Source organism: Lynx rufus, unplaced genomic scaffold (genome assembly GCF_022079265.1).
Source record: "Lynx rufus isolate CCGP_SWC_20201006 ecotype Redwood Valley unplaced genomic scaffold, mLynRuf1.p SCAF_5, whole genome shotgun sequence".
NCBI lineage: Eukaryota > Metazoa > Chordata > Mammalia > Carnivora > Felidae > Lynx > Lynx rufus.
Genome location: NW_025814867.1, coordinates 98,968,607 through 98,990,761, shown reverse-complemented (window position 1 = coordinate 98,990,761; position 22,155 = coordinate 98,968,607). Strand labels below are relative to the sequence as shown.

Here is a 22,155-nt window from a genome sequence, read left to right as displayed (position 1 = left end):
TTTCTTCAGATGTCTATGGCATATTGGGCCACGTGGATATCAGAGGATGAGTCAAGCTTTTTTACTCAAGAAGGGAGGCTACAATCTCACTTCTTCAATACTACCAAAAATGCAGTGAGGCAAAGGCTATCGTGAAAGTTTAGCCAAAAGCCATATGAGATAGTTTGCAGCTTTGGGAGTTAGGTTTTCCTCTAGTTCTTGCTAAAAGAAAATTCAACAACCAGAGCTAATTGTGGACAGTTTTTGAACAACTGTTTAGATGAGAGGCCAAGAACCAAGTATCTGATCTATTTTGCCTTTTTCTTTTTTACCAGAAAAGGAGAACCAAACCTGGAATCTACAACGAGCAAAGAACCTTAAAGTGACCATTGTTCCTTCCATTAAAGGTCAGTATTGGCTCTAGGATTCCATGGAAAGATTTCTATGTCCGAAGGCAATCATATACTTCAACACTAATGTCATCCTTCCAGAGAAACATCATAAGAAAACTAATATTTACCTTGGAGATAGAACAGAGAATCAAAGCATGTTGTTAAATCTCTTCCAGAAAGAAAGGGAACTCAATTATGACATCGTATACAGGAAGTCCCTTCCTGGCTTCCATTGGGAAGTCATTACTGTGATAGGTAGCCATTTGTGGAGAATGTCTGGGTGACCTCCAGTAGCTTTGCTGCTTTGAATGGAATTATATTAGGACTTAAGAGTGGGTGTGATGGAGATGAGCCCTTGAAGCCATGCTGTCCCGAACATGGTTCTCTTTTTTCCTGAGGACACCCTGACCAAAGTTGTTTCTCTTCCCACAGAAACTATTTATGTGAAATCCATCCTTCTCAGTTTCCTCATCTTCTTCTCCTTCTACTTGGGATGCCTGCTTATTGCGTTTGTTCATTATATCAGGTAGGTCGAGAGTATCAAGAAATGTTAACCCCCTTTGCTTGTCTCTGTGTGGTGAGTAGAGCATTAGGCTTTACAGCCATATTGACCAGATTCAACTCTACCTCAACCACTAACTGTGTGACCTTGGGCTAGTTACTTAACCTCTCTGTGCTTCAGTTTCTTCCTCCTCAAAAATGAGATAATAATTTACCTCATAGAATTGTATAGCTGCAGTGTTTACGTCAATGTCCTGCACAGAGTGAGTACTGTTTAGAGTATTAGTTATTTTCATAGTTAATAAAACCTCAACAGAAAGACAGCTTGGGTATTTTTTTGGATCAGGAAATACTGTAAATCCTATGGAATGTAGGAAATGAGGAGTTCTTCCTAATATGGAGATTTAGGAACAGCTTTAAAAATTCCATCAACAAGTAAATTTAATGTCTAAAATAAACCTTGAGGTATAATAAATAGCAGGAGTGATGTGCTTTGATATTGCACTGCCAAGTGCTTTCTTACTATTATAGCATCAATTTTCCAGTAAAATGTCCCTTGAAGGGAAAAAAAAAGGAAATGATTATATTGTAATTTGACTAAGACAATTTCTCTTCCCAAGAGATTGGAGCCCCTAATAAAAAGAGCTCCAGTTTTTCCTGGTGTCTCTGAGCAGGCCCAAACATTGAAAATTCTGTACTTTGTTGTGGTCTCTGTGAAGCAACTACAAAAGAATGGCAGAAGGCCTACAATAAACAAATGTTCTTTCCCCTCTTGAACATCTGAAGAAAACAAAGCCAGCCCAGAGTTTTCAGACTATTGGGCAATTTAACAGCATCAGTAGAAAAAAAATAATTCTCTTCTGTGACTTTACAAAGCTTTTCAGTTGAGAAATTGAATTTTAAAACCCTGGGACTACCATTAACCATATCTAGAACAATTTGAGCATCAGAATACTTAAGGAGAGTAATAAATTATAAACCATTGAGAAAAGTAGAAATTCATGAATCCATATTGATGGAAGAAGGAAGGAAGGAAGGAAGGAAGGAAGGAAGGAAGGAAGGAAGGACCTAAATATCTCCAGATACAATCCAAAGTCAATAAAACAGGTATACATTGAGGAAGTGAGTCATTAGCAAATGCCCACAGTATAAGGAAGAACTCTTGCCTCCATAAGAATGCCAAAAGCTGACTGGAAAAAATGGAGGGAGTGCTGGAATTGGAAAATCATCATCTTGCATATATCAGGTTAAGAATAATTAGTGGATACTAAAACTAAGAGGAAAATCTGATGAAAATCAAAATATGTGCATGACCATAAAGTGTATCCCCACGAGTTGCTTAGTTATTCTAAGGGAAAACATAGTAACTATACAATGGAGAACTCAGACAAGGATTGACTGGGTGATCAAAATTAATGTGAGCAAGGGGAAGGTAAGACACTGTGTGCCTCCACATGTGACAACCTGAGGACACAGCACTACTCATGCAGTATTCCAGCCAGAAATACATATTTTGAATATAATCCTGAGGAAAAATCAAACTACCCCAAAATGACAAGCATTCTATTAAAGACAAATGAAAGGCTGTGCAAATGATCCAGATTGAAGGAGACTAAAGAGATATGGGCAACTAAAGACAACACCTGGTCTCAGATTGGATGTTTTACTAGAAGAATATACTATAACGGACATTATTGGGTCAATTGACAAAATTATAATACAGACAGATTAGAGTATCTTATCAATGTTAGATTTGCTGAATTTGACAACTATACTATGGTTAGGTACGAGAATATCTTTATTCTTTGGAAATATTTAGGTCGCCTGGCTGGCTCCGTCAGTAAAGCATGTGACTCTTGATCTTGGGGTTGTGTGAGTCAAGACCCACATTGGGCATAGAGCTTACTTTTTAAAAACGGAAATATTTAAGAATAAAAGTTCATGACATATGCAACTTACTTTCAAATGGTCCAAAAATTATATATAATATATATATAACATATATATAGTTATATACATATACACACATACAGAATGATAAAGCAAATGGGATAACATGCTAACAAATGAATCTAGATAAAGCATATGTGAGTATTCTATATTTTATTCTTATTCTTACAACTTCTCTGTAAATTTGAAGTTATTTTCTAATAAGAAATTAAAAACAAAAACCCCAGTTCACAGGCAAATATATCTTGAAAGTATATACATTAACTGATTATCAGCCCACTTAATTTATTAGATCATAATCACTGACATTTACTAGGCACCGTGATTATCTGAGATTATCTCAATTGATGCCCTACAACAAGCACTAGTATTATCACCATTTGACAGTTAAGGAAATTGAGGCACAGAGAGGTGAAGCAGTTTGACCACAAATTCACAGCCAGTAAATGAGGGAGCTGGGATTTGCCTGGATTTCCAGGCAACGTGGCTCCAGAGCCTTACCTATGAAGCAGGCTGGTCAATACAGGTCTGGAGTGGTAAGGGCATGCGAGAGAGGGCAGTCCTGATCAAGGGGGCCAGACCAAAAGCCTGGTACCCCAGCATGGATTCGAATGGAAAAGGATCCCAAAAGCTGTCAATTTGAACTCAGATGAACTCCAAGATCATGGAAAAAGAAGTTCATCTCTTATGCTCTCTTAGGAAGACTGTCTCTACTCCTGATGTTTTAGATTTTAGAAAATAGGATTTCACTTCTTTAGTTAGCTAGCATGCATAATCAGCATACAGACAAAAAACGTAGAGATGGATATCAATGTCCCTGACATTGTCATGCAGCTACAGCAGGAAACACAGGTTTTGAAAGATGTGGTATAAGGCTTTGTTGAAACCTCTGGCTGCCAGGTTATTTTGCTATAGTCAATCGCACAAGCATAGATTCTTCCCAAATATAGCGAAAGTGAAAACTGAAATCTGGAGACATAAGAACCATTTGGCATCCTAAATAAAATAATAGACCGAGGAAAAATGCTAACAGAACTCTTTCTCATTGAACTAAGCAAAAATAACAAAGTTTTCTACAGAACCAAATGAAACTAGTCCTGGAGCATAACGCCATTTGCTTGATAAGTTCTCTGTACTTTATTATTAGTACACATGGGATTTGTAGTACATGCTATGAAATTAGGATGAAAATATGGATAAGAGACATGGCCCTGCTCTCAGGAAGCTAAGAATCCAAAGTATTAGCTATACTGGCTTGAATCTAAACACCATCCCCCTCCCATTGCCAGCCACAATCCATTCAGCAAGTATGTAAGGAGTCACTACAATAAATGTGCAGGACCGGGGCCAAACACTGGATACATGTTCTCTTATTCATTTCTTTCAACCACCCTACCAGACATTGAGTTCAAACTGCACAACCCTGAGTACTCATCCCTCCCTTGATTCTTGCATCAATTATCTGTGGCCACAATAATGCTGCATAAAAATCAACCATAAAAGCTCCAATGGCATACAGAAATAGTTAAGTTTACTTACAAATCTCTGGGCCAGAAGGATGACACTGCTAATCCAGACCGGGCTCAGAGGTCGCAGTTGGGTGTGGCTATAGAGTGCTATCACCTGGCGTCAGCTAGGCGCTGGCTCTTCTAGACCAGCCTCAGCTGCACGTGGTCTCCCAAATTCCAGCAGGCTAGCCCTTGTTTGTTGTATCGCCAAGAGAGATAGCAGAAGACTTTAAGGCCTCCTTAAGATGTAGGTTCAGAAGTGGCATGATATCACTTCTCCTTTCTATTAGCCAAAACAAGTATGAGGACAGTCCAGACTCAAGAGGTGAACACACTAACTCCACCTTTTGATTTAAGGAGCTAAATACAAGATGAGGTGTAGCCATTTTGCAATCAATCTAGGAGAGTTCTCATTTACGATCTTCTCCTTTGCTCACTGGATACAGTCTGCCTCAGCCTAGCTTTCTAAATCATTTAACCTCTACTGAAGAATCTTATCAGCTCCTAAATCTATAGCAAATGTGGGTACAGCCTGTTAGCACAAACACATCATTTTTTCTTTTAATGTTTTATTTATTTTGAAAGAGTACAAGTGGGGAAGGGGCATAGAGAGAGAGGAGGATAGAGGATCTGAAGCAGGCTCTTCCATGAAAGAAGTGAGCCCGATGTGGGGCTTGAACTCATAAACTGTGAGATCATAACCTGAGCTGGAGTCGGACGTTCAACAAAATGAACCACCCAGGTGCCCCCAACACATCATCTTTTATGAGTGCATATAATTGCTTGCCACTTAATCTCACTAGGATTGTTTTAAAAAGGGATTTCAACAGGTGTTGGTGAGGATGTGGAGAAAAAGGGACCCTCATGCAATGTTGGTGGAAATGCCAACTGGTACAGCCACTGTGGAAAACAGTATAGAGATTCTTCAAAAAGTTAAAAATAGAACTACTCTACAACCCAGCAATTACACTACTAGGTATTTACCCAAAATTACAAACGCACTAATTGAAGAGTATTATGCTAAGAAAGAATTACAGGCCAATATCCCTGACGAACCTGGCTGCAAAAATTCTCAACAAGATACTAGCAAATCATATTCAACAATACATTAAAAGAATTATTCACCATGATCAAGTGGGATTCATTCCTGGGCTGCAGGACTGGTTCAATATTTGCAAATCAATCAACATAATACATCACATTAAGGGATAAAAAGAAGGGATCACAAGAAGGGATAAAAACCGTATGATCCTGTCAATAGATGCAGAAAAAACATTTGACAAAATACAGCATCCTTTCTTAATAAAAACCCTCAAGAAAGTCAGGATAGAAGGAACATACCTTAACATCATAAAAGTCATATATGGTTTTATACAGCTTTATACAGCTAATATCATCCTGCAAGCTTTCCCCTGAGATCAGGAACACAATGGGGCTGTCCACTCTCCCCACTGTTGTTCAACATAATATTGCAAGTCCTGGCCTCAGCAATCAGACAATGAAACTAAATAAAAGGCATCCAAATTGGCAAAGAAGAAGTCAAACTTTCACTCTTCGCAGATGACATGATGCTTTTCATGGAAAACCCAAAAGACTCCACCAAAAAACTGCTAGAGCTGATACGTGAATTCAGCAAAGTTGCAGGATATAAAAGCAATGTACAGAAATCGGTTGCATTTCTATACACCAATAATGAAGCAACAGGAAGAGATATCAAGGAATTGATCCCATTTACAATTGCACCAAAAACCATAAAATACCTAGGAATAAACTCAGCCAAAGAGGTAAAAGATCTGTATGCTGAAAACTATAGAATGCTTATGAAAGAAATTAAAGAAGACACAAAGAAATGGAAAAACATTCCAAGCTCATGGATTAGAAGAACAAATATTGTTAAAATGTCAATACTACCCAAAGCAATCTGCACATTCAGTGCAATCCCTATCAAAATAGCACCAGCATTCTTCACAGAGCTAGAATAAACAATCCTAAAATTTATATGGAACCACAAAATACCCTGAATAGCCAAAGTAATGTTGAAAAAGAAAACCAAAGCTGGAGGCATCACAATCCCACACTTTAGCCTGTACTACAAAGCTGTAATCATCAAGACAGTATGGTATTGGCACAAAAACAGACACATACATCAATGTAATAGAATAAAGAACCCAGAAATAGACCCACAAATATATGGCCAACTAATCTTCGACAAAGCAGGAAAGAATATCCAATGGAATAAAGACAGTCTTTTAGCAAATGGTGCAGGGAGAACTGGACAGCAATAAACAGAAGAATGAAACTAGGCCACTTTCTTACACCATACACAAAAATAAATTCAAAATGGATGAAAGACCTAAATGTGAGACAGGAAACCATCAAAATCCTACAGGAGAAAACAGGCACAAACCTCTTTGACCTCGGCCATAGCAACTTCCTACTTGACATGTCTCCAGAGGCGAGGGAAATAAAAGCAAAAATGAACTATTGGAACCTCATGAAGACAAAAAGCTTTTGCATAGCAAAGGAAAAAATCAACAAAACTAAAAGCTAACAGATGGAATGGGAGAAGATACTTGCAAATAACATATCAGATAAAGGGTTAGTATCCAAAATCTATGAAGAACTTACAAACTCAACACCCAAAAAACAAATAATCCGGTGAGTAAACGGGCAGAAGGTGTGAATAGACACTTTTCCAAAGAAGACATCCAGATAGCTAATAAGACACATGAAAAGATGTTCAACATCACTCATCATCAGGGAAATACAAATCAAAACCACAGTGAGATACCACCTCACACCAGTCAGAAGGGCTAAAATTAATAAGTCAGAAAACAGTAGATGTTGGCGAGGATGTGGAGAAAGGGGAACCCTCTTACACTGTTGGTAGGAACGCAAATTGGTGCAGCCACTCTGGAAAATGGTGTGAAGCTTCCTCAAAAAATTAAAAATAGAACTACCTTATGACCTAGCAATTGCACTACTAGGAATTTATCCAAAGATAAATTTTTATAGCAATGTTTATAGCATCACTAATAACAATAGTCAAATTATGGAAAGAACCCAAATGTCTATCAACTGATAAATGGATTAAGAAGATGTGGTTTATGGCACAAAAACAGACACATAACCAATGGAATAGAATAGAAACCCCAGAACTAGACCCACAAACGTATGGCCAACTCATCTTTGACAAAGCAGGAAAGAACATCCAATGGAAAAAAGACAGTCTCTTTAACAAATGGTGCTGGGAGAACTGGACAGCAACATGCAGAAGGTTGAAACTAGACCACTTTCTCACACCATTCACAAAAATAAACTTAAAATGGATAAAGGACCTGAATGTGAGACAGGAAACCATCAAAACCCTAGAGAAGAAAGCAGGAAAAGACCTCTCTGACCTCAGCCGTAGCAATCTCTTACTCGACACATCCCCAAAGGCAAGGGAATTAAAAGCTAAAATGAATTACTGGGACCTTATGAAGATAAAAAGCTTCTGCACAGCAAAGGAAACAACCAACAAAACTAAAAGGCAACCAACGGAATGGGAAAAGATATTTGCAAATGACATATCGGACAAAGGGCTAGTATCCAAAATCTATAAAGAGCTCACCAAACTCCACACCCGAAAAACAAATAACCCAGTGAAGAAATGGGCAGAAAACATGAATAGACACTTCTCTAAAGAAGACATCCAGATGGCCAACAGGCACATGAAAAGATGCTCAATGTCGCTCCTTATCAGGGAAATACAAATCAAAACCACACTCAGGTATCACCTCACGCCAGTCAGAGTGGCCAAAATGAACAAATCAGGAGACTATAGATGCTGGAGAGGATGTGGAGAAACGGGAACCCTCTTGCACTGTTGGTGGGAATGCAAATTGGTGCAGCCACTCTGGAAAACAGTGTGGAGGTTCCTCAAAAAATTAAAAATAGACCTACCCTATGACCCAGCAATAGCACTGCTAGGAATTTACCCAAGGGATACCGGAGTACTGATGCATAGGGGCACTTGTACCCCCATGTTTATAGCAGCACTCTCAACAATAGCCAAATTATGGAAAGATCCTAAATGTCCATCAACTGATGAATGGATAAAGAAATTGTGGTTTATATACACAATGGAGTACTACATGGCAATGAGAAAGAATGAAATATGACCCTTTGTAGCAACGTGGATGGAACTGGAGAGTGTTATGCTAAGTGAAATAAGCCATACAGAGAAAGACAGATACCATATGGTTTCACTCTTATGTGGATCCTGAGAAACTTAACAGAAACCCATGGGGGAGGGGAAGGAAAAAAAAAAAAAGAGGTTAGAGTGGGAGAGAGCCAAAGCATAAGAGACTGTTAAAAACTGAGAACAAACTGAGGGTTGATGGGGGGTGGGAGGGAGGGGAGGGTGGGTGATGGGTATTGAGGAGGGCACCTTTTGGGATGAGCACTGGGTGTTGTATGGAAACCAATTTGACAATAAATTTCATATATTGAAAAAAAAAGAAGATGTGGTTTATATATACAATGGAATACTACTTGGCATTGAAAAAGAATGAAATCTTGCCATTTGCAACAACATGGATGGAACTGGAGGGTATTATACTAAGCAAAATAAGTCAGAGAAAGACAGATATGTGATTTCATTCATATGTGGAATTTGAAAAATTAACAGATGAACATGGGGAAGGGAAGGAAAACTAAGGTAAAAACAGAGAGGGAGACAAACCATAAGAGACCATAAATACAGAGAACAAACTAACAGTTGATGGGGATAGTGGGCTGGGTTAAATGGGTGACCAGCATTAAGGAGGGCACTTTTCGGGATGAGCACTGGGTGTCATATGTAAGAGATGAATCACTGGGTTGTACTCCTGAAGCCAAGACTACACTGTATGTTAACTAACTTGAGAATAAAACAATAAAATAAGGTTTTTTTTTAAAAAAAGTATTATGCCATGTGAAATAAGTCAGAGAAAGACAAATACCATATGATTTCACTCGTGTAGAATTTAAGAAACAAAACAAATGAGCAAACAGGGAAAAAAAGAGAGACAAGCCAAGAAACAGACTCTTAACTACAGAGAACAAACTGATGGTTACCAGAGGAGGGGGGGTATGAGGGAAGGGTGAAACAGGTGATGGGGATTAAGGAGTGCACTTGTTGTGATGAGCACAGGGTGATGTATAGAAGTGTTGAATTACTGTACTGTACACGTGAAACTAAGATTGCACTGTACATTAACTAACTAGAATTTAAATAAAAACTAAAAAAGGGGACACACATACCCCTATATTTATTGCAGCACTATCTACAATAGCCAAATTATGGAAGCAGCCCAAGTGTCCATCAAGTGATGAATGGATAAAGAAGACGTGGTATATATACAGTGGAATGTTATTCAGCAATAAATAAAAAAAGAAATGAAATTTTGCTGCTTGGAACAACATGGATGGAGCTAGAGAGTATAATGCTAAGTGAAATAAGTCAGTCAGAGAAAGACAAATACCATATGATTTCACTGTTGTGTGGAATTTAAGAAACAAAACAAACAAGTAGAAGGGGCTGGGGAAGAAAGAGAGGCAAACCAAGAAATGGACTCTTAACTATAGACAACAAACTGATGGTTACCAGAAGGGAGGCAGGTAGGGGGATGGGTGAAATAGGTGAAGGGAATTGAGTACACTTACCGTGATGAGCACTGAGTAATGTATAGAAGTGTTGAATCACTATATTGTACACCTGAAACTAATATAACACTGTGTGCTAACTGTACTGGAATTAAATTTAAAGCTTAATTTTTACCAAAAGGGACTTAACCATAGCCTCATTTGCCAGCTAGAACAGTCAGGCCAAATTGTAACCATTCTTAATAATCTGCCTTGCTCGGTCAACAAATATTTAGTTATCATTTTCTATGTGCCAGGCTCTGTCCTAGCGTTCAGGGATACAGTGGTGAACAAGACAGTCCAGATCCCTGCTCTAACAGACTTTACATTGTACAGAGGGGAAACATATAAGCAAGCAAGTATTAATAAAGCAAATAATTTCAGCTAGTGACAGGAGGGAAAAAAAAACACTGTAGTGTGAGAGGGAATGGTTGGATTGGGAATCTACATTAGATTTGATTTGTTCAGCAAGGAAGATATCTCAGAAGGAAGACTTTAATAGGAAGAAGAGGCTATCCATGTGAGGATCTGGGGAGAGAGTGGCCCAGGCAGAGAACAAGAGCAAAGGCCCTGGGGTGTCTGTGTGGCTCAGTCACTTGAGCATTCGACTCGGACTTAGGTCATGATCTCACTGTTGGTGGGTCCGTGCTCCGGGTTGGGCTCTGTGCAACAGCTCCAGAGCCTGGGGCCTGCTTCAGATTCTGTGTCTCCCTCTCTCTCTGCCCCTCCCCCACTTGTGCTCTGTCTCTCAAAAATAAATAAAAAAAAAAAACACTCAAAAAAAAAAAGAAAAGAAAAGAAAAAGAGCAAAGGCCCTGAGGCAGGGATGAATTTGCTGTCTCTAGGAACAAAAGAGGTATAAAGAGAAGTTCTTCCACCAGACATACCAGGATCTGGGGTGTGCGATTTCTAGAGTCTCTGTCTAGAAGTAAGAGTATGTATGAAAGCACAAACACATCTAATCCCTAACTTTCCTCCTCCCTGACCAACCTCACATCCAAAAGGGAAGCTCATTTTGCGAGAAGACAGTGATTCACATTTTAATGTTTGATAGATGTTCCCAAATGATATATCTGGCTTTTTTAGTAATAGTTTTATTCAGATATAATTCACAGACCACAAAATTCACCCTTTTAAAGTATAAAGTTCAATGACTTTTAGCATATTCACAGTTGCACAACTGTCTAATTTTAGTATATTCACAGTTGCACAACTGTCTAAAACCACTATCTAATTTTCATCACCTCCAAAAAGAAATCCTGAGTTTATCAAGATTACAGGATACAAGATCAATATACAAAAGCCAGTTTTATTTCTATTCACTGGCCATGACTAATCCAAGCATGAAATTAAGAAAACAATTCCATTTACAATAGGATCAAAAATAATAAAATACTTAAGAATAAATTTAACAAATTAAAGACTTGTACATTGAAAATGACAAAACAGGGGCGCCTGGGTGGCACAGTCGGTTAAGCGTCCGACTTCAGCCAGGTCACGATCTTGCGGTCCGTGAGTTTGAGCCCCACGTCAGGCTCTGGGCTGATGGCTCAGAGCCTGGAGCCTGTTTCCGATTCTGTGTCTCCCTCTCTCTCTGCCCCTCCCCCGTTCATGCTCTGTCTCTCTCTGTCCCCCAAAAAATAAATAAACGTTGAAAAAAAATTAAAAAAAAAAAAGAAAATGACAAAACATCCTTGAAAGAAATTAAAAAGGACCTAAGTAAATAGACATCCCATGTTCATGGTTTGGAGGGCTTAATATTAAGATGGTGTAGTCAAATAATGGCCCCCAAAAGGTGTCCACATTCTAATATCCAGAACCTGTGAGTATGTTACTTTACATGGCAAAAGAGATTTTACAGATGTGATAAAGTTATGGAGATTGCTTTGGATTATCCATGTGGGTATAATCTAATCACAAGGGTCTTTGTAAGAGGGAGGCAAGAGGGTCTAGGGCAGAAGGAGGATATGTGATGATGGAAGCAGGGCCAGAGCAATATACTTTGAAGATGGAGGAAAGGGCCATGAGTCCAGGAATGCAGGCAGCCTCCAGGAGCTAGACAAGGCAAGGGAAAGGGTAATCCCCTGGCAGCCCCTAGAAGGAATACAGCCCTGCTTCATACCTTGATTTTAGCCACAGTAGATGTACTTTGGAATTCTGACATCCAGAACTATAAGATAATAAATTTGTATTGTTCTAAGCCACTATGTTTGTGATAATTTGTTACAGCAACAATACAAACTAAAACACATAGCAACACTCCCCAAATGGACGTAGAGATTCAAAATAATCCCTATCAAACTCCCAGCTGACTTTCTTACAGAAACTGACAAACTGATCCTAAAATTCATATGGAAATGCAAGGTGGGGAGACCCAGAATAGGTAAAATACTCATGAAAAAAAAGAGAACAAAGCGGAGGTCTTACACTTAATGATATCAAAACTTACTACAAAGCTACATGATTGAAACTCTGGCACTGACATATAGAAAGACGTATAAATCAATAGAATAGAATTGAGAGTTCAGAAATAAAGCCTTACATTTATGATCAATATATTTTTGACAAGGGTACCAAGACAATTCAACAGAGAAAGGATATTCTTTTCAACAAATGTGTTGAAACAACTGGGTATCAACCTGAAAAAAATGAAATTTTACCCCTACCTCACACCATATGAAAAATTAACTCAGAACAGATTAAAGATCTAAATATAGAAGCTAAATCTATAAAACTCTGAGAAGAAAACTTGGGTTTAAATCTTTGTGACCTTGAATTAGGCAACAATTTCTTAGATATGACACCAGAAGAACATGTAACAAAAAAAATTAGATAAATTGGACTTAATCAAAATTAAAATTTTTACACTTTTAAAGAACGCCATCAAGGAAGTGAAAATACAACACACAAAATTGGAGAAAATGTTTGCAACTCATATATCTATCTGGTAAGAGTCTAGTATCCACATGATATAAAGAATTCTTACAAGCCAGTGATACAAAATAAATAAATAAATAAAATGGGCAAAGAGTTTGAATAAATATTTATCCAAAGATCTACAAGTGGCCAATAATAATATGAAAAGATGTTCAACATCATTAGCTATCAGGGAAATGAAGATAGAAAGAACAAGGAGATACCACTTCTTACCCACTAGGCTAGCTACAATATTTTTTTAATGGAAAACAACAAGAGTTGGTAATGCTGTGGAGAAATTGAAACTCCATACATTGCTAGTAGGAACATAAAATAGTTTCTGCTATAAAGCTGCTGTGGAAAAGTTTGGGGAAAAAAAACCCACAAAACAGTTACCTCATACTAAGCACATCTGTACCTAGGTGTATACCCGAGAGAATTTAATACATATATACCCAGAAAAACTTGTACATAAATGTTCATAGCAGTGTTATTCATGATAGCCAAAAAATGGAAATAATCAAATGTCCACCAAATGTAAACATATAAATTAAACATGGTGTATCCATACAAAGGAATACTATTTAGGGGCACCTGGGTGGCTCACTCAATTGTGTCCAACTTTTACTCAGGTCGTGATGTCACAGTTTGTGAGCTCGGGCCCCACATCGGGCTCCGTGCTGACAGCTCAGAGCCTGGAGCCTGCTTCAGATTCTGTGTCTCCTTCTCTCTCTGCCCCACCCCGTTCATACTCTCTCTCTCTCTCTCTCAAAAATAGACGTTAAAAATTTTTTCACATAAGTAAATAAATAAATAAATAAATAAACTAATAAATAAATAAAGTAATAAATAAAATGAAGGAATATTATTTATACATAAAAGACCAAAGTATTGATTCATCCTACCACATAGATGAACCAGAAGCCAGTCAAAAAAAGACCACATATGCTATGATTCCATTTATGTGAAATTTCCAGAACAGGCAAATTTACAGAAAGTAGATTCATGGTTGTCAGAAAGTGTAGGAGTGGGGAATGGGGAGTGACTGCTAATAGGTTTTAAATTTCTTTGGGGGGGGGATGAAAATGTTCTGGCTGCAATTTTGTGAACATATTAAAATGCATTGAAATGTGCACATTAGAGGATGAATTTTATGATGTATGAATTATCTGAAAATAAATGAATCTGAAAATAAGTAAATGAATTTATGTATGTATGTACACGCCTAGGAGCGGGATTACTGGGTCAGATGTTAAGTCTGTTTCACTTTCGAGTTTTTCAAAGTGGCTGTACCATGTTACAATCCTACCAGCAACATGTCAGAGTTCCAATTTCTCTACATGCAAAGGCTTGTTTTAAGAGATCCTAGCAGACAAATCTGCAACAAATGTAAAATGCTGAAGTTTTCACGGTCTTAGGAGCATGTGTATGTTCTTGTTTACAGATTTCAAAGAAAATCCATTGATGGAAGCTTTGGTTCCAGTGATGGTAAGAAAATTTCCTGGTAAGAAAAGTCAATTCGAATGAGAGAGAGTGTGCGGCAACATCCCATTTGGCACTTTTGTCTCTCTGACTTTCATCATTGCCAAACCCTCCCTTGATTCCTATCCCACAGACTAATCTAATCTACAGTCTTTCTAGAGAAAGCAGAGCTAGTGAGAACCAGTTTTCAGAGTTGGTAAGTACTGAGATATGGAGCTCCTACTAAGACCCTTTGCTTAGAGTGTCCCTTGCAATTGTCCATGGCTCATTTATCAGCCATTCATCTTCTTTAGAAGTTTAATCTTTTATAGGATGTAAATTGTTCACACCTATTTCATCCCAAAGCCAACTTTCGAACAATAAGAATTTATTGTCTCAACTCTAATACACAGTTCAATTTTCCCAAATTGAAATAGAGGCTTTTTTGTTATTGTTGTTCAAGTGGCTAAAAACCTGAATTATTTGAGACTAACAAGTGTAATAACTTTGGGAAATCCAGAATAATTGATTATTTGACCATTGTAATGTGCCCTTTCCTCCACTCTGATAATTTGAAGAAACTCAATTACCTGATCTTTTTATAAAAATTTTTTAAAAATTGAATGTCCTCATTTTTTAAAATCAAGAAATAACTGACATGTAACATTGTAAGTTTTGAGTATACAACACAATGATGCAATATTTGTATATATTGCAAAATGATTACCACGATTAAGTCTAGTTAACATCCATCACCACACAGAGCTACAAATTTTTTCTTGTGATGAGAACTTTTAAGATCTACTCTCTTGGGCGGGGGCGGGGGGGGGGGGGGTGTTGTGCCTGGGTGGCTCAGTCAGTTAGTTAAGCATCTGACTTCAGCTCAGGTCACGAACTCGAGGTTCGTGGGTTCAGGCCCTGCGTCAGGCTTTGTGCTGACAGCTCAGAGCCTGGAGCCTGTTTCAGATTCTGTGCCTCCCTCTGTCTCTGCCTCTCCCTTGCTCACACTCTGTCTCTCTCTGTCTCTCTCTATCTCTCAAAAATAAACATTAAAAAAAAAAAAAGATCTACTCTCTTAGGAACTTTCAAATACACAATATAATGACCAGCCTGTACCTTATATCCCCAGGACTTAGTTAGTTTATAACTGGAGGTTTACACCTTTTGTAAATATCCTCATTTTTAAAAAGTCTAAGCATGAGTTACTCAGTGTTCACAAGTTATTTGGCACAGAGTGATGATTTAGAAAAGGAACGATGAAATGAGACTTGATTTTTAAGTCACATGCAGCAGATGTTCAGTTCTGTGTTTTCTGTACTTAACTGAGCCCACAGAGTCTTAGAGAAACACAAATTGATCCCCTACCCACCCACCAGGAGCATTTCTCACTCTGCTTCTCCTGCCTTCCTTTGACTTTTGTCTTCCTCAATGTCAGCATGTTTATTTTCCAGCCACCCAGGAAATTGGCTTTGACAACATTCGACTAGCAATATGAAAGACTATCAAAGGACACCTGCTCTAGCGTCTTTAAAATACTAAGTGCTACTTTCCCTTTTATTCGTAAAATGTTTAAATGAATTTGTCTTCTCTCTGGATCTCATCCTTTTTCTTCTAGTGCTTTCCAAGTTTTGCTCTTATTTTAGGTCCCAGTTGAACTTAGAAAGCCTGATTAGTCCAATCCAATTGGTGCTCTGTGAAAGTATGGTCTGTTATTTTTATTGTATCAATGAAGTATTTTATTACCATATTGATAATTGAAAGAATTTCCGTGTTCAGAAGAGTTTCTTGAACAGTGAAGTGTAGGTAGACAGAGCTGAAACTTTAGCTCAGATCATTATCTAAGATCAAGAAAGCTCTGAAAATTAGCTCTGAAGGGACCCTTCAGATGGCAAGCAGAAGTGAATGAGTGACAAGAAAAGAAAGAAAGAAGAAAAGGAGGAAGGGAGGAAGGAAGGGAGGGAGGAAGGAAAGAAGGAAGGAAGGAAGGAAGGAAGGAAGGAAGGAAGGAAGGAAGGAAAGGGGGGAGGAAGGAAGAAAGGGAGAGAGGGAGGGAGGAAGGGAGAGAGAAAGAGAAAGGAAACGGAAGGGAAGAGAAAAGAAAAGAAAAAAGAAAAGAAAAGAAAAGAAAAGAAAAGAAAAGAAAAGAAAAGAAAAGAAAAGAAAGAAGATGGAAAGGAGGGAGAGATGGAGGGAAGGAAAAAAGATAAGAGTAAAGATGCATCAGTTAGGATTCACATCGCTGCAAATAACAACAAATTATATCTCAAACCACACTTAATATAGATGCTTGTCTCCCTGGAAGTTGAACAAAAGGGTGCACTTAGGACTGACTGAGTCTGGTGGCCCTGGTCCTTTCCCCTGCCATTCCCTTGGCTCTGTTTTAATTCCAGTGCCAGTGGTGAGATGAATCACTCTGACACCCTCACCTGACAATGTCCAAAGGGAAGGACTTTTTCAGAAGCACTCAGTAACTGCTCATGTTTCATTGGCATAGAGTGGATCATTTGCTTGTTAAACCAGTCACTGCAAAGGAATAGATTTACCTACAGATCAATCAAGCCTCCTTACAGAACTAGGATGAGATCATCTTCCTCTAAGACTGGTGTTTCTCAAACTCAACGTTATTGACATTACAGGCCAGATAATTATTTGTTGGGGGGGGGGCTGTCCTGTACATTGTAGGATGTCTACTCCATTCTTCACCTCTACCTACTAGAAACCAGTAGTACACTCCCTCCTTGTGACAACTAAAAATGTCCCTAGACAATGTTCTCTTGGGAGCAAAATGGTTCCCCCACCCCTACCCCCAATTGGGAATCACTGACTTAAACACACAGACTGCCTGACGAGGATACCTGAACAAAATCCCAGCTTAGTTAGGAAGTAGGGACTAGGAGTATTCACCACAAAGGACTTTGAAATAGGGAGGAAATACAGCACCTTTGTTATGCAGACAGGCTACAGGGAGAGAAGGCACATGACAAGTGAGATGAAACCTAGATGCGGGAGACAAGAGCAGAGAAGGCAGCCTGGAGCAAGAGACACAAGCAAATGAAGGGCACTGAAATGAATGTGAGACATTCAGGGGAGGAAGGTTTGCAGAGAAGCAAGGATATAGAAATGTCTTTCTCGGGACCCCGGGGTGGCTCAGTGGGTTGAGCATCCAACTCTCGATTTCTGCTCAGGTCGTGATCCCAGAGTCATGGGATTGAGCCCCTGTGTCAGGCTCCACACTGAGCATGGAACCTTCTTGAGATTCTCTCCCTCTCTCTCTCTCTCTCTCTCTTTCTCTCTGTCCCTCTCTCTCTCTTTCTCTCTCTCGGCGCCTGGGTGGCTCAGTCGGTTAGGCACCCGACTTCGGCTTAAGTCATGATATCGTAGTTCATGGGTTCGAGCCCCGCATCAGGCTCTGTGCTGACCACTTGGAGCCTGGAGCCTGTTTTGGTGCTGTGTCTCCCTCTCTCTCTCTGCCCCTCCCCCATCCATGCTCTGTCTCTATCTCTCAAAAATGACTAAACATTAAAAAACATGACAAGAAAAAAAGAGTCTCTCTCTCTCTCTCTCTTCCCCGTTCTCGGTCTTCCTCTCTCCCCTGCTTGTGCATGCTATCTCTCTCAAGATAAGAATAAAAGTAAAAAGTTAAAAAATATTTCTTTCTCTCCCAAGGGCCAGGATCGGTGTGACTGTGGGGGCTACAGGAAGTTCAGTGGAGCTCAGAGCTACAGGAAATGCCCTGGGGGACTGCTAATCAGAGAAAATGCTAGGAGCAGTATCTGAAAGGGAAGGAGGATCCCATTAGGCTTGGCATGGTGTCCACCCAAATCAGTGTGGACCTAGACATCTGAGGAGCTGGGCCTGATGCTTTCACCTTGCCTGTGCTTCACGCAGAAAACATGGAGCCAGGTCCCTACAAGGCTGTCAAATTGGTGGCAGTCCTGTTTTAGTTACATAACAAAAGGAAGGCTGCATTTGGAGTATCTGTCAGCTCCCCTGTATTTGTTTTTCTTTCATTTGCCCGCCATTCTTTAAGTTCTATTTGAAAAATATTGACATTGGTTCCGATTGTGCTTAAAACAAAGAGATGTCTTTCATACTTCACGGGATAAAGATGGAGATAATTTCATGGAGTCAGGTGAAATGGAAATAGTGTTTGTAAAGACTTTCTTGAGGCCATGAAGGCATTTTTTACTGTATTCCCCACTCATCGCTTAGCACTGAAGTCAGGGACCTCTGGGGTATTGTGAGGGGTCCTAGGAAAGGCTCTGTGCTCTAAAAACCTTTAGTGGCCCTGTCAGTGAAAAATCCCACATTTCACATCATTGTAAAGAACCTATACAGAAATTCAGCCACAACTGGAGAGAAAGGTGAATGAAGTATGTCTCACAGCCTTCTGGGACCACATGAGCTGTCAGCATGGAACCTGAGGGTAAGAGAGGGTTACTGTCTCAAGTGAGAGAGCTTAACAAACGTGACAAGTTGTTAGATTTAAGAACCCAATGGCCAATCAAATTCTTCCCTCCATGGAGCCATTACCAAATCAGCCTCTTAGCAAAGAGCAGGGTGCAGAGGGAATGAAGACAAGCAGTGTGAGTTTGGAGGAGTCAAGGAGCATAGGCCACATCAGGTTCTGTGGCAATGGGTCTCAAACTCTAGTCCTGATGCTTCTTTTTACAAATTTTCTTGGCTTGGCTTTTCTTGCCACTTCTTCTTTAAGAGAAATCTCATTTTTGTGGTTTTCCTCATTCTCTCAACTTAAAAACAAAACAAAACAAAAACCTCCAGACTCACTTTGTTTATCTTACCCCACTGCACGTGCCATTGTGACCCCAGAGAAGGGGAGAGGTTGAAGGCTACCACAGCAAGAAGATGAGGCAGAGAAACTCTTGCAAGAGAGAATGAGGCCACTTCTTTGAGGCCAGTGGGATGGTGGGAGGAAAAAGTGACCAGCTAAACATGACGTGTATTTCTCCCTCTCCATGCTGGCATCTGGAATGTGGCCATGGAGTGCCAAAAACAGAGGTTTTACCCAATTTGCCACTGAGGACTCAGGATGCCTGTCCTTTTATTTTTTTCCCCTCAGAAACATTCTCTTCAATAGATACGCTTAACGTTGGCGGCAAAATTTTACTAGAGTAGAAAGGCTTCACTGTATATGGTTTATATTTAAAGTTTATTCATCTTTCTGCAGAGAGAACTTCTAAAACTAATGTGTACTAAGGAGGTGGGCCAGCTATGACACCTGGGCCATGCTCCCCTGTACTCCATCCAGGTGGAGGGGGACAACGAACCAAGACCCTGGCCAGACCCTCCCAGCAGAGAGAGTTCCAGTAGCTCTCCCACCGTTTGCTGGAGTTTGAAGGCTGGATCTTTCATATTTGAGTTGCCCTTTTATTTTTTTTTTATGTGTTTTTATTTTTTGATTTTGAGAGGGACAATATGCGTGTGCATGTGAACAGGGGAGGGGCAGAGAGTGAGAGAGATAATCCCATGCAGCCTCTGAGCTGTCAGTGCAGAGCCCATCTCGGGCTCGAATCCACGAACCATGAGATCACGACCTGAGCCGAGACCAAGAGAGTCAGATGCCCAACCAACTGAGCTGCCCAGATGCCCCTAGTTGCCCTTTTAAACCGTGGTTTTTGTCAGCATCCCAAGGTACACAGATCTGCTCATGGTCCCTCCCACTGTAGTTCCCATAGTGCCCTTCCTTACCATGTCTTTGTTTTTCTTGCTGTTCTATCTTTACTTGCGCAGAAGCTACTCAGGCAGCCCTAGGTTCTTCGGGAGGAATTGCTTTATAAATGGGTGTAGATTTGGTGTGTCCGTGGAGGAGGTGAGCTCGGTGTCTTCCCATGTTGCCATCTTGGACTGGAACTCTCTCCTCATCTGTTGAGACTAGTTGGGATAGGTAGCCTATTGGCATAAAACTGAAATTTTCCAGCAGCTAGTTCCCATCATCTCTGACTACCTCTTCAACTTCCAACCTCCTGAGTCCAGAGACAGAAGGCAAGACAATTATAGATATGAAATCACTGAAAGATCCAAACATGCTCAAAATGAAGTAAAGTTTTTCTCCTCATGTTGAGCATTTAATATTAAAAGCCAACATGCAAACATATCTTATGCAGTGTAAGTAAACAGATGGCAAAGGGCTCATGCTCAGAGAAAAAGATGCCAGAATAACTCTCTTCATTAAGATGAGCTCATTCACAACTTTATATGTTTACTTATTCCCAGCCAGAACATCTTGGTCTGTCCTATAAACTGATATTTTGTGTTTAATTCTTTCTAAATACCATACAGTTAAATATAAATATAACTCTCCTTCTGGGAGCATACTTGAAGTTTGGGAGCCAATGTTCTGGTTTTTTGCATTCTGAGAAGGTCTTAAACATTAGAAAAATTAACAGAATACTGTTATACAAAGTTGCCAATCTCATATTTAAATTGTGCCTATAAAAGTCCACAGAGTTAGGGGTGCCTGGGTGGCTCAGTCGGCTAAGCGGCCGACTTCGGCTCAGGTCATGATCTCGCGGTCCATGAGTTCCAGCCCCACATCGGGCTTTGTGCTGACAGCTTAGGGCCTGGAGCCTGCTTTGAATTCAGTGTACCCTACCTGCCCACCCCCACCCCCGCCACTCTCTGCCCCTCCCCCACTCATACTCTGTCTCGCTCTGTCTCTCAAAAGTAAATAAATGTTAAAAAAAAATTTTTTTTAAGAGCACATTTCTTAAAAAAAAAAAAAAAAGTCCACAAAGTTAAAACATCTTTATGTTCTGGCACTTGTCTTGCCCGTGAAAATCTTGGTTCTCTTGTCCATCCTAGAATTAGTGATGTTGCAGATGCCTCAGAGTGAAAATGGCTAACAACCAGATTAGAATCACAGCTTGCTCAATCATGAGCCAGAGCTGAGTACAGAAATCAGTGACACATCCAAGTCTGAACAGACCCACACAGCTGGCTTTTGCTTTTTAATGAAGTGTCACCTAAAAAAACAGCGATTGTTTTTGTTTGCTCACTAGCTTTGATTTTAGGTTTTGTGGGTTTTTTTCTCCTTTGTTTACACCCACAAAAACATTGCCTCCCACAAACCATTTCAACCTCCTGTCATAACCAAACTCAAGCACTTTCCTATGCACACTTCTGCCTCTCGTGGTAGAGGGCTTCTCAGTAGCACCAAAATGCCAAAAATTCTGGGTTTTATGATTTTAGTGTCATTCTTCACTTCCTATTTATACATTTAATAATTTTAAAATTACATCTTTATAAAAGGACATAGGGTAATGGTAGAACTTATATGTAATGTAGATCTTACATCTACAGATTTAATCCCTATCAAAATACCAACAGTAGTTTTCATAGAATTGGAACAATAATCCTAAAATTTGTCTGAAAACACAAAAGACCAAACAGCCAAAGCAATCTTGAAAAAGAACAAAACTGGTGGTATCACAATCCCAGATTTCAAAATATACTATAGAGGTATAGTAACCAGGGGCACCTGGGTAGCTCAGTTGGTTAAGCATCCAACTCTTGATTTCGGCTCAGGTCACGTGTCATGATCTCACAGTTCGTGAGTTCAAGCCCCATGTGGAGCTCTGCACTGACTGTGAGGAGCCTGTTTGGGATTCTCTCTCTCTCTGCCCTTCCCTTACTTGCGCTCTCTCTCTCTCTCTCAAAAATAAATAAATAAACTTAAAAAAATATATGTGGTAATCAGAACAGTGTGGTACTGGCATAAAAATAAGACACATAGATCAATGGAACAAGGTAGAAAGGCCAGA

The 22,155-nt window shown here is 39.6% G+C and overlaps 1 protein-coding gene across 4 annotated transcripts in view; it reads left to right on the top strand.

Annotated features, from left to right (window-relative positions):
• SIDT1 (SID1 transmembrane family member 1) overlaps window positions 1–22,155 on the top strand; it is a 112,877-nt gene that overhangs the window by 59,593 nt on the left and 31,129 nt on the right. For 3 of the 4 annotated variants that reach the window (XR_006965584.1, XM_047098553.1, XM_047098550.1), the window contains exons 8-10: window positions 315–386; window positions 804–897; window positions 14,358–14,401. Coding sequence is in view for 3 of the 4 variants with exons in the window: in XM_047098553.1 (XP_046954509.1) it covers window positions 315–386; window positions 804–897; window positions 14,358–14,401 (210 nt within the window). In the remaining variant the exon portion in view is untranslated. Of the gene's footprint in view, window positions 1–314; window positions 387–803; window positions 898–14,357; window positions 14,402–17,967; window positions 18,801–22,155 lie in introns of those variants that run through there. The other variant, XM_047098554.1, reaches the window with a different exon arrangement.